Source organism: Grampus griseus, assembly GCF_964374135.1.
Source record: "Grampus griseus genome assembly, chromosome: 16".
NCBI classification, from domain to species: domain Eukaryota; kingdom Metazoa; phylum Chordata; class Mammalia; order Artiodactyla; family Delphinidae; genus Grampus; species Grampus griseus.
The window spans coordinates 55,345,370-55,359,080 of record NC_139010.1 but is presented as its reverse complement, the minus strand read 5'-3'; the positions used below and the strand labels follow the sequence as shown (position 1 = coordinate 55,359,080).

Here is a 13,711-nt window from a genome sequence, read left to right as displayed (position 1 = left end):
CTCAAATTTTACGTTATATGCATCTCTAATATTTGAATTTGCTACAATTAACATGTATTATTTTTGCAATCTGAAAAAATAACATGAAAAAAAACTACCAGTTAAATATCATTTTTCTTTTCTGTGAACTTATGTAGTTATGGTCCGTTGGTGATGGGTGTGGAATTAAGAGCTTAACTTTGTTTTTTTCTTTATGAATGATCACAGTAAGAAAAAAAATAAGAACCTTCTACTTTTCTGACTGCTAGACATCAAGACTTCAATATTTTGAAATATTTGTGTATAGACTTGTTTGTAAAAACAGCTACCATTTATTAAGTGCATATATAAATCAGGCTCTGTCTTAAGCACTTTACATGTGTGTTATTCTAATCCTCATAACCATCTTACAAGATAGGCAGGCACTATTGGTCTCATAATGTAGTGGAAGAAACAAGCTCAGAAAAGCTAAGTGACTTGTCCAAGTTCACACAGGGCGTAAGCAGAGAACCTGGGGTTTAACTCAGGTCTGTTGGTTCTACAGCCCATGTTCTTAATCATCAAGCAAAAGGCAATGAAAATCACATTCGTGACACTTACAACAAGCTGGTGTTTTCCTGTAATCTCCACCGGTTTTCCTGCTCCCATACTTTCTATCAGCCAGGAGACGTCGAGGAGTTCTAGCTGTGAGCTGGCTCTTACGTTCTGTACCTGAAGCCAGTCAAGAACCTCTGAACCAGAGTTGTTTTCTGCCACAATGTGGGTGACAGAATCACTGCAGAATGCAAGACAAAGTTACCAGCTGAAGGGACTTTTGAAATGAGAAGCTCTCCTCTTTCCCTGAGGCGTTTCAGAGCATTCCATCTGATGGAGAAAGATGCACAGTAGACCTGACCATAGGCACAGAGAACCTAGACCTCCATGCAAGGGAATTCTACTTAAATTAGTGTAACAACAGTGGTCTACGTTACATATCAGATGCAAGAAAAATTAAGAAAACATTAGTAAGATTGTGGTGTCAATGGAAAACCAAGGTCCAGAGAGGATGGAGGATAAAACCGTTCTTAAATTAGCACCTTGCACTCTGCTTGTGGCTTTGATGTGCCACTTCGTTTTTATTTGTAGAGGGCTTTAACCCAGTGCCTTTCAAACTTATTTGTGACCCACAGTTAGAAACATATTTTATATCATCACCCAAAATATAGATGTAGATGTCGATATGCTTATAACATCCCACTAAATTGATCTCACAACCCATTAATAGGAGGTGACCAGCCTTTGAGAAATATTGTTTTTGGTTTTTTTTTTTTTTTTTTTTTTTTTTTTTTTTTGCGGTACGCGGGCCTCTCACTGTTGTGGCCTCTCCCGTTGCGGAGTACAGGCTCTGGATGCGCAGGCTCAGCGGCCATGGCTCACGGGCCCAGCCGCTCCGTGGCATGTGGGATCCTCCCGGACCGGGGCACGAACCCGTGTCCCCTGCATTGGCAGGTGGACTCTCAACCACTGCACCACCAGGGAAGCCCCTGTTTTACATGTTTTTCAAAGTACAACCCTGTGATGTAAGACCCTGTATCTTTTCCCTAGTAAGTACTGAGCACTTACAATGTTTCAGCACTGTCCAAGTACTTTACATACATTATCTGATTTAATACTCACATAGCTCCTCAAGTAAATGTCATACTTGTCACACTTCAAAAATGAGGAAACTGAAGAACAGAGAGGTTAAGAACATCCTGAAGGTCACACAGCTGGTAAATGATATTTATCCTTTTTGACTGTCTTTTCTGGGTCAAGTATGTTATTTCTAGTTTTTAAGAAGTCTCCACAGTCAGCATTATATCATTGGAACTAATAATTTTTAAGGCTCCTTCAGTTCAAGTAGTCTATGAATCTGGGAAATAACAAGAGCAAATAGTGTACTTAGGTTATCTAAGAGAAAAAAATCAATTTTCTTTCTTTTTCCCACTTCTCTTGCTTGACTTCTTCTTTCTCCTTCTCCTTTTCTTGACTGACTCTTGGATTCATTGGGTATTTTTTGGTTCACTGTTATATGCACAGCCCTAGGTTTCTTGTGGTGGTGATGGGTACCGAAGAAGAAAAGAGAAGTCTCTGGGCATCAGTATCTTATGTTAACAGTATGTTATGATAAGACACAAGACATGGACAGGATCTGCAGATGGTACACAGAGAGGGAAAAGAATTTGGTGTGGGCTGGGAGAGGTGGATGGCTTTGTGGAAAAGCAGGATTTGTGCCCTGTCTGGGTGGAAGGGAGGGATAAGGTACCTGGTAGGCAGAACTTTTGGTCGTCCTGGAAGAAAAGGTTCAGAGGAAAGGAAGGAGAATGGCCTGTACTGGAGTGAAGAATTCATGTTGGGAAGTAGTTGTAGATGTGGCTGAGTACCACATTACAGAGGGTCTTGGAAGCCTGGCTGAAGAAGTTGGATCTTGTTTTCTGGGATTATGGAGCCAATGAAGGCTTTTGTGAGCAGGACATGGATAGCGTTGTCGTGTTATTTTAAAAGACTAATCTGTTACACACAATGATTTGGAAGGGGGAGTCATGGGTTGGGGAAAGGTGGGGAGCTACTTAGGAAGATGAATCACTGGACCAGATGTAAGATGACTTTAACCCCAATCTGGTTCCTATAGCTCTAGAAAGGAAGGCAAAGAAGACATATGATGGACAGCTGGCATCGCCTATAAAAGATGGTGTGGAGAATAGACTCAAATATGACTCCAGCTTATCTATCACACTCAAGTATTATCACTTTTGGTAGAAACAGGGATTTAGGAAGTTGCATCTCTTTGGGGGAAGGGGTGGGGGAGTGGAATTGAAGTTTATTTCAGGCATGCTGCATTGGAAGGATGGCTGGAGATCCAAATGAAAATAGCTGGCTGACAGTTGGGATCTGAGGCTGGCGCTGGGAGAGAGGTGAGGGCTGGAGATCAGAGCTGAGACCATCTGGATGGCAGGATGTGCAGCAGGCCCAGGCAGAAATAAGTCAGGGTAAAACGACCTTTTACAGGGGATGAGGGAAGACGGCTAGCTGCTTCCCTATTCCAGATCCATATAATTCCAAAGATTATTTATGGTAAACTTCTTGAAAGATTGTTTATGTCAAGACTTGAACAACAAAAGAATTAACAGGGCTACATAGTAATTATTATTCCTTCTATATTTCTGCCCTTTGAAGGGAAATTTTACTATTACATTATTTATTATAATATTTATTCTTATTATTATAAATAGGGTTTTGTCTGAACCTCAGAGGGAGCAGGGTGTGCTGAGGAGGCGCTCTGGGGCTCAGTGTCCAAATTTAGACCCCTCACCATCCACTCTTGTACCACCATCCCCCAGTGGGGATATGTGAGCTCACCCTATTGGATGAGGACCACGTTCATCTCTTACTGAATTCATATAAGCGTATTTGTGAATATAGGCTATACATCATATGAAGGAAGACTCTGATTTAGACTTCCAACCCCTGCTCATTAAGCAACTAGCAAACAAAACAAAACAACAACGACAGCAATAAAGCACATACAAAAACAAAAAATCAAACATTCACATTGTGCTATTTAGAGTTCAGTACTGTTTGTCACTCGTTCCCACAAAGTAAGAGCTTGAAAGTCAGCATTAGGAACTTTGACATCATCACAGTACAGTCATATCTCAGAGATATTGCAGGTTCGGTTCCAGACCACCACAATAAAGCATTTGTTCACTTTCTGTTCTGAGCCCTTAGCAGATAGTATTACCAAGAAGGGTCATCCCCTCTAGTATGTTCTGCTGCCAGTGTCTTACTGCTGTGTTGTGGCAGCCCTTTGCTGATACAGTGGTTTTCTCTCTGCCCTGAAGACTCCAGTATTGAAAAGACTAATCATATTTGAATATTACCACGTAGCAGAACCATGGTAGGCACATTTCATACACTACCTCATTTAATTGTCAATAACACTATGAGGTAGGTATGATTATCCCCATCTAAAAATAAGAAAAGAGAGCTTTTGAGAGACATTAAAAATTCACCCAGCTAATATTTGGTAGAGCTGAAATTTGATCTGAGGTCTGTTTTAATCTAAAATCTGTGTACTGGGGGACTTCCCTGGTGGTGCAACGGTTAAGACTCCATGCTTCCACTGCATGGGGTGCTGGTTCGATCCTTGGTAGGGGAACTAAGATCTTGTGTGGCACAGCCAAAAAAATAAAATAGAATAAAACCTGTGTGCTAGACCACACTGAGCTGTCCCTCTGTGACTTTGTGCTTAATTCCATGGCTCTGGAGAGAGCTATTCCTTTTCTCAAAAGGAATACCATCAGGATGAGTATCACCACCACCACCACCACCATCATGATCACGATGAAGATTCTCTCCGAAGTGCAGAAATAGAGGTGGACTGACACTTCCTACATAACACTGTTAGACACTCTCTCCCTGCTGCTGCCACATAGGATTCATGTTTCGATGTTTTATGTCCAGTATAATATGGGCTACAATAAGGACTGTCCCAGAAGTCTGAAAGAACAGTTGCTATGGCTACACACCAGGATGGAGTAGTCACAGAGGGGCTGTCAGGCTCCCTGAGCTCTGGGTTTTGCCTAAACTTCGGAGGGAGATAGATGTGCTCAGGAGGAACCCCCGGGGCTCCTCTTCCAAATTCAGGTCCCTCACCATCCACACTTACCACTCCCGGTTCCTCCACACCATCTCTCACCTAGGGTATCTCTGGACTCAGCCCTGCCTCTAACAGACATTCTGAATGCCTAGGGATGTGGGGGAAGGGTGCTGTAAAACAATGAACAAACAATTAAATACTGGTATACACGAAAGAAAAAGACTAGAGAGAAACATTCCAGACAATCAGCAAGAATAACAAAAACTACGTGCATGCACGCACACACACACACACGCACACACACACGCACACACACTCTCACACACACACACACACACACACACACACACACGGATATATTCTTACTCAATCCGCCCAAGAGTCTTATGAGGTGGGGAATGAAATTTCAAATGAGAAAACCAAGCCTACAGAGGTTACATGAAGCCAAGATTCAAACCCAGGTGTTCATGACTCGCGTAATCTCTTAACGTTCTGCTAGACTGTGGTTAGACCCCTGTGCGAGGTTTTGTTTGTTTTAAGCATTTTTCTATATTTTCCCATTTTCTGTCATGAACCATCTTTCATCACTTTTCCACTTAAAGGAATAAATACACATGCATGTCATTTTCAAGGGCAAAGCAACCTGGGATCGGGGCTGAGATGGCTGTTTGGGGCTGGCCCCAAAGACCTGGGCTTTCTTCTTATGATACAAGGTGGCAGCGAGCCTCAGGCAGCCACCTTCCATCTCTCCTAAAGACCCCAAGGCAGTGCTGAGATGGCTGTTCCTGGAATATCAGTGGATTCCATTCTTTAAGTGCATCCAGTTTCTTAGCCATGACCAATTAATAGTGCCTTGGAGTAGGTTTGGCAGGCTGTGAACCAATGACAGGAATTCTGAACTCGGATTTGTCCTTCAGCTTCCCACAGGGAAAACCATGCAGGGTCCTGTTCCTCAACTGGTGCTGAACTGAAATGTGCTTGACTTGATGCTTGGCATCGCTAAGGGCAGGGACAGTGTTATAATCTGCCTGGTTATAATCATGCCTGGCGCCCAGCTCATGGCCAGATTTATAGCAATGGTCAATAGAGAGCCCACTAGTAGAATGAACTGATTAATCTATAGCTCTAAAGGAACGTTTCTAAAATTCTAGTGTCTACTAGAGACACACAGGAAGGTGGACTAAAGTTCAGATGCATGAGCCTTATTACCAGAGATTCAGATTCAGTAAATCTCACCTAGGGACCAGAAATATGGATTTTGACAAGCTCCCTTGGTGATTCTGACATAGTCAGTTCTAGTTATCTACTTGGTGCACAACCAACAATCCCCAAATGTAATGGCTTTGAAAAGGAACAGTTTTGTTACGTCTCGCAATTTTGTGGGTCAGGAATTTAGGCAGCTCAGCTGGGCCATCCTTCTGTTGCATATACAGCTGATGGAGGTACTGGTGTTCCACACAGCCTGCGTGTCTGGCACCTCGGCGAGGGTGGCTGGGAGGTTGGGCTCAGCAGCACCGATCAGCCTGAGCACCTTTAAGTGGCCTCTCTCAGGGGGAACTCAAACTTCTTACCTGAGGCTCTGGGGTCCAAGGAACAGCAGAAGCCTCAGGGCCTTTTATGACCTAGCCCCCAAAGCCACATAGTGTCACTCCTGCTGTACCCTATCGGGTACACCAGGCCCCCCACCCCCAATGTAAGGAAAGGGAAAATAGTCCCTTTCACTCCTTGGGGGCCACCATATTTCAAAACCACCTCACAGCCCAAGAACTCCACCTTGTGGAACGGAGCTATAGAGAAAGATCGCTCTTTACCTGCCCCAGCTTAGATCTGATCCCCATGCTGGACTTGCTGCTTAATTACAGCAATGTTTCCCCACATGGTACTCATTTCTCTGCAGGCACATGAAATAATTTTAGGGAGTACATAACTGAACATTTTAAAAGTTTATATGTTTATTAAATCTATATGTTTAAATTATGTATATCAGACCCATGGTTTTTATGATTATTATTCCTTAAGATAGGGCTAAATTGCAATGATTCTGTTTAGGGGCAATTAAAAGAAACACATTAGGTATATATAATCCATATGGTAAAAGATATTATAAGGATCATGAATGTGGCCCTCAGATGTCCAGAAAGCTCTAAACTGAAAGAGTAACTCACAAATCTCAGTTCCGATTTTTTTTCTCAGATACCAGTATTCCTGATCTTTCTGTCTTTCTTTTCCCAGTTGGTCCTGCCTCTTGATACAATTAGAAAAACTCTCCATGAGGAAAGAGGCAGCCATCCTTCTTTGCCAGGAGCCAGACTGACACCCCAAGCTGTCCTCATGGATGGTCACCTGCTTTTTTCTTTGTCTTTAAAACTCTTTTCTTTCCCTGGGGAGGGCATTCTTTTTTTTTAAATTAAAGTATAGCTGATTTACAGTATTGTGTTAGTTTCAGGTGTACAGCAGTGATTCAGTTATTTTTTTCAGATTATATTCTATTATAGGTTATTACAAGATATTGAATATAATTCCCTGTGCTATACAGTAAATCCTTGTTGCTTACCTATTTTATGTATAGTAGTTTGTATCTGTTAATTTCTTAATTCTTTCCATCTGACATAGGACTTATTTTATAAACAATAACTTTAAATAGTTATTTATAGTTGAGCAGAGACATTCACAGTTTAAAAATATCCTCTTGCAAATTTCCCTAGCAACTGATCTGTTTCAGAATCCCTGACACTGAAAAATCAAGGTAGTTTTATTTGGTTTTATCGCACATTCTTACTAGCACCAGTAAAGCCAAGTTTCTATTTCCAGTCCTTGATATACTTAAGACTGAGAGGGTCTTGCCTTGAGTTTTTGACCCACAGTAAATGGGACTATGAACATTTTCTTTTTTTTTTTTTTTTTTGCGGTATGCGGGCCTCTCACTGTTGTGGCCTCTCCTGCCACGGAGCACAGGCTCTGGATGTGCAGGCCCAGCGGCCATGGCTCACGGGCCCAGCCACTCCACGGCATGTGGGATCTTCCCGGACTGGGGCACGAACCCGTGTCCCCTGCATCAGCAGGCGGACTCTCAACCACTGCGCCACCAGGGAAGCCCAACATTTTCATTTTTAAAGTCCACAAATTTTGAAATATAAAGTACTTTGGACCAGAGCAGGACTAATTTTTACACTGCATACTCTTGAACTCAGAAAAATAAAGTCTTCATTACTTTGCTGATTACAAAGATAATACAGGTGCATTGTAGAAAAAAAAAGTTTAGTGACAAAAATTACTCTTGGTAATCATAAGTTCCTTTGGTTGGCTTCATATTCACCAGATAAATCATTCTTTGAGCAAATATTTCCTGAAGCCTACTCTGGGTAAGAAAATTGTCAAGGGTATGAAGATGAGGTCTACACAATGGCCCAGATGACGCCCTTGCCCTTATGGAATCAGGGACGGGCAACTGGGTGAGATGAGGAGCAAACCCAAGTGGAAGAGCCGGGGCCCAACCCTAGGCCATGGATCACACCTGTGTCCACGGAGGAAGTTTCTTCCTCTAGGAAGGCTTCCAGGGACCTTAGGTCTTAGATGCAGAGAGGTGCAGGGAGGAGCCATTCAAGGTTGGGGGAGAAAGAGTGAGAAAAACCCATAAAGAGAAACCAATGCAGATGTGTTTGGACATTGGACCCAGAAGAGGCCTAGAGGTGGACCAGTTCCACATCGTATTTTCTAGAGCAGGTAACAGCTCTTTCATCTGGTGTTTAGTTTATTTGGCAAACAATGACTTTTAATATTCTTATTTGAGATACCACAAATTTGAAGTGATCAGACATTGTCAAAGATAAACAGAGCTGGATACTACTGAAAGCAGTAAGAATAGATTTTATTCAGTAATAACTATTGCAATAGGGAAGAGGGTCCAGCATGAATGGAACTCAACTTCGAGCGAACAGAAGGCAGGAGACCTTGTAAAGGCTGGAGTGTGGGAAAGGCACCGAGAGGCATTAAGGGGGCTGGTCCTTGTGACCTGGCCACCTGGATTTGCTAATTGCTGCTTATTCAGAGGAGAAAACGTCTGGAATCTTTGTGACAGGAGGCAGTGGGGCAAGTTAGAGCAAGGGGCCCACTGAAGTTAGGCCTTTACCTTCCTGCAGAGACTGGGGGTGAGAATGATCTCCTTGGATGTTTGCTCTCAGGTCCTTGAGAAGACAGTTTTGGGTGGTTGGAAGATTTACATCTCAAAGGGGCACAGAAAGGGTTTATACTGGCAAGGTTTCTAAAGTACCTGCTCTAAGAGGGGGTTCAGGGGTCTATCTGCCTATTGCCAGGTTTTGGCTGGAACAAACAGTAAATTCTCTGGTAATCTTGAACTTTCTCAGGCAGGCATTTTAAGGCGGGGCCAGGGGTACAATCCTAGGGACATGGCCTTAAGCTGCTAAAAGCCACACTAGAGTTTAGTCAAGGAAAGAGTCTTTATCAACATTCAGGTGAAAAACCATGGATTTGACTACCAGGAAATTCTGTGAAGACAATAGTTTTGGGATAATGAGTGAGGCAGAAGCCACGTTTCAAAAATTACGTAGTGAATGGATGGAAACCAAAATGACACAAGAAGGCTCGAAGTGTTGGGTAGGAAAATGCTAATTTTAAAAAAAGAGGAAGACGAGTACATACTTGGAAAATACATTATGCTATCTTTTCATGCTAGGTGACAACAAAGGTACAGTTCCTGACTCTCCTGTCTGATTTTAAACTCTTTGCTTGCAGGGTTCAAGTCTTCTACTATTTTTTGTCTCCAGAACCTGACACATATTGTGCAGAGTGGGTACTAACAGAACCCTTTATATGTGATGCCATGATGGTCTATCTTGCTTTCAGTAAAATCAGTGCCTTCCAAAGGTACCCTTGTAGACAAATTATGCAGGTCCAGGAAGGGCAAAAGTATCCTCTGATGGGTTTCTACAGCTTGAACAGTGGAACTCAGCAAGTGTTAATCTGCTGGGCGATGTAACCATGGAGATCCACCCTTCCTACCCAGCCCTTTCTTCTTCAGCATCAATGATTTAGGTCAAGACATAGATGGTAGGCTTAGCTAATATGTTCCTAGAGGAGGGTTGATGCAGATAAAGTTTTAAAATAGCTCAAAGTACTGGAATCAAGGATAAAAGAAGAACATGACAAACACTAGATTCTGATCCTTCTCTATCTTGTCCCAGCTAGAGTAGCTCGAATATCATGAAGCCGCTCTAAAATTTAAGATGTTGGCCATGGAATAAAATTCAGAAACCTTTTTAATGAATGTGCACAAATGCCTCAAAGGACTTGACACCTCTCCTGATTTATATTTCAAGAACCAGCTTCCTATGGCACATGGAATAGCATATCTTTTGCAATATAACATAAATATTAATGAAGTCCAATCCAACTATAAAGATACAGTGCACATATGCTAGAAATTTAAATAGTTCCAGATAGTTCTATGCATTCAGGTACCCCATTTCTAAGCTGTGTGTTCAGGTCCAGGTAAAGTAGGAATCAGATTTTTCCTCAAATTTAATCCTCCTGGCAGCCAAAGAATGTGTTAGAAACTATGGAGATTACTGTCTATTTTCAGAGCATTTTTAATTTTAGCTCCTCTTTCTCTGAATCCTATATATCAAAAGGAGAGATCTAGCTGTTCTTATTGAGAAGTATCCTTTCTTTTAAAAAACAACTTCCTTTATTTTCATTTTAAAAATACACGTTTATTGTAAAAACATTTGGAAAACACAGAGCATAAAAGCAGCCATAATGTCTCCCTACGACCTCCTCCGCCTACTGCCTAGTCTCTCCCTACTACCCCTTTCCCTACGAAATAGACAATTTGATGGGTTTCCTTCCTTTCCTTGTTCTATTTATTTATGTCATTTGATCTAGTTCAGAGTGTGGAGAGAGAGCCTTCTCCTTAGGGATTTACTGTAAAGGTCAATGGATTCAGCTAAGTAACAAGAAAACAACCACACTTTACATTTGTATAACTGTTTTAATTTATCCAAGTATATTGACATCCATCATCACATATGGTATCACATCAGATAGACTAGACCATTTATCAAGAAACTAAGGTCAGAGAGAAGAGGGGGGTCTTGCCCCACATCACATGGCTGGGAAGGGTCAGAGCCAGAATTTGAGGTCTCTAGATTTCTTATCTAGAGATTTTCCCCTACAATAATTTCCATTGTCTTTTCCAGTTAAAGTCTATATAACTATGTATGGAAATTCCGTTTGAGAGCTAGGACTTTTACTTCTTGTGGTTAATTTTTGTGCCATAAAACACATTTGTATTTAATGTGTCTTCTGAGCAGCCAGCCTGGGAACCTTGCCACCGTCATCTCACAGCAGCAGTTGGCTCACCGTGCGCCAGTTTCCTCTGTCGCCTGAGCAGCTGGGCTTGGTCCCTGGCAGCAAAGCTGCCTGTTGGGCTCTTGTCAAAAGAAGAAGCTTGCCTCCCAGCGTCTCTCCTAGTACCTGCCTCAGCTACCGTGTGCATATTCGTAGCTGTGCCTGTAACTAAACTAGTCAGCTCTTGCTGGAAGTGTGGACATTTCGACAGAGAGCTTTCTATGTAAGTGATGCCTTGACCATCTGGCTCTCACCTTCCTGTCTGGCCCTTTGCCAAATTTCTTTACCGCAAAGAGCAGTTCCATATTTGCTAAGGCTTCTAGTTTCTACTTTTTCAGTTTCCTTTTTTTCAATTTCGGTTTTTAGCCACTTACCTATGTCGTCTTTCCCCCTCCTGATTCCAATATTTTATGTAAGTCTGTTAAATAAGGCAGACTCAACAATTGGATGACATCTATGATTTTGTGGAAGGGATGTTTCAATGAGATTTTGAGCTTAATATCCCAAATGAGATAGGGGTTAAAAAGGAAAAAAGAGGCAGGAGTTGGGGGAAGGAGACCATGTAAAGAGAAATCGGGTGAGGGAGACCATGGGAAACTCAGGAATTTCTGAATGGGGCACTTCAGTAAAAAATAAATAAATAAAATGTTTCTATGAGATTGACTTTTCATATGAATTATGGGTATTGTGAAAATTATCATATCTGATTACTGACTTTTGACATATGTTTCTCTAGCAATCTGAAACTGACACTTCCTCAGGAAATGCTTGTCAGTTTTATTTTTTAATGTCAAAGACCATCTTCAAAGTAAAAATGTATTTTCACACAGAATTCTTATCGATTTTCCTGAAAAAAAAAATGCGGTCCAACTATTCCTTGGACAATCAGAGCCAGCCAATTGCATTAATTATCATTCTTTATTCACTACAAGCCCTCTGGCAATTCTGTTTGGAACTGTTTATGCCAAGGTTCTAATACCATTTGTGTCTGGATTTTGTTTTGTTTGAAACCAGTGAAGAGTTTACGTAACTGTTAGAAAAAAAGCAGGGCCAGCGCTGGGATGTGAGTGGGTTTGCTAGTGAACCAGTTGAGGTGCCCCACATGCTTGCTTCAACTGCCTTCTTGTCTGGGCTCTGAGCTCATCACTCTCAGCGTGGTGTCCATCACCCCTGGACAGAGCTGCCCCTGAATCTTTAACCAGCATCCCTCTCTCTACAAATCCCACTCAGACTGCTGCTTAGAAAAGCATGATCAAAGCCACATTTGGTGCCTATGGTGAGCCAGCTAGTCACTCATCCTAGACCATCACAGACACTACCCACCTTAGCACAGTCAGATGCACAGCTCAAGGGCCAAGCAATCAAACCAATCTTTTTGCTTCCAAGCAGCTGACAGTTTTTGATTGAACTCAGTGGTGCTTTAGTTTAATTTGGTCAAGAACAAACTCGAATGGTTTCATAATTGAACTTCCCAACTAGGTTTCTGTTGATCATCCCTAGATACCTCATCTCATAATAGTGAAAGGCCAAAAAAAAAAGAAAATTACGTTATCTTTTGGTGCCAACTGGTTTCAATATAATTGCATCAAATCCCCACTCATCTTATTTCCCTTAACTAATGGCCTCAAATTTGTTGTTTAATTTCATACCTGTTCTCCCAGTGGGAGAGTCACCTCTTCTGTAGGTGGAGGAAAACACGGGTTCCAAAGAAGCCCTGCTTATTCACAAACTGAAATCCGTGATGTCTTACCTGAGCTCGTTTTCAACCCTGAATCCTTTCCTTCGAGCCAGCTCCATGAGGAAGGTTCTGCGGGTGGTTCCCATTTTCTTCTCCAAAATGAAGAGGACCAAATCTCCAAACTTGATGTCATAAGAAGGGGAGGCCATTGAGGCACCCAGCTGCCTGGGTCTCTTCTTCCGAGGGCCTGAGGGGGCCACGTGCAGCGGATCCATGGGAAGAGACTGCTGCTGCCTTTGGCTGTGCCAACAAGTGGTGTCTCCAGAAGTGAGGGAGAGCCTGCCCCTTCTTCATAAGGAGCCCTGATGTCATCTCACCATCTCACTGGGCTCTGCCCTGTTCATGACTTCCTGCTGAAGATCCATGGGGAATTGCTACCTCTGTTCATTTGTCCAGTACAGAGATGATAATGGAAATGGTAAATTAACTTTAGGGTGCCTATGCATAATCTCATCAGATCCTCAGAATAACCTTTTGAGGAAGGTAGGGAAGCATCATTTTCCCCATGTTATTAATTAATTAATTAATTAATCTATTTACTTATTATAAATTTCTTGAGACCCCTCTTGTCTTTATTTATTTCTTTTAACATCTTTATTGGAGTATAATTGCTTTACAATGGTGTGTTAGTTTCTGCTTTACAACAAAGTGAATCAGCTATACATATACATATGTCCCCATAACTCTTCCCTCTTGCGTCTCCCTCCCTCCCTCCCTCCCTATCCCACCCCTCTAGGTGGTCACAAAGCACCAAGCTGATCTCCCTGTGCTATGCGGCTGCTTCCCACTAGATATCTATTTTATGTTTGGTCGTGTATATATGTCCATGCCACTCTCTCACTTTGTCCCAGCTTACCCTTCCCCCTCCGCATATCCTCAAGTCCCATTCTCTAGTAGGTCTGTATCTTTATTCCCGTCTTGCCCCTAGGTTCTTCATGATCATTTTTTTTTTTTTAGATTCCATATATATGTGTTAGCATACAGTATTTGTTTTTCTCTTTCTGACTTAC

The 13,711-nt window shown here is 42.1% G+C and overlaps 1 protein-coding gene across 1 annotated transcript in view; it reads right to left on the bottom strand.

The window, feature by feature from the left end:
• The window catches only part of DNTT (DNA nucleotidylexotransferase), a gene marked incomplete at both ends in the record, with an annotated part of 34,343 nt that extends 21,427 nt beyond the window's left edge, over positions 1 to 12,916 (bottom strand). The window contains 2 exons of the mRNA XM_082673902.1: positions 580 to 754; positions 12,714 to 12,916. Coding sequence (XP_082530028.1) covers positions 580 to 754; positions 12,714 to 12,916 — 378 coding nt within the window. The remainder of the gene's footprint in view (positions 1 to 579; positions 755 to 12,713) is intronic.
• Between the last annotated feature and the right edge of the window lie 795 nt (positions 12,917 to 13,711).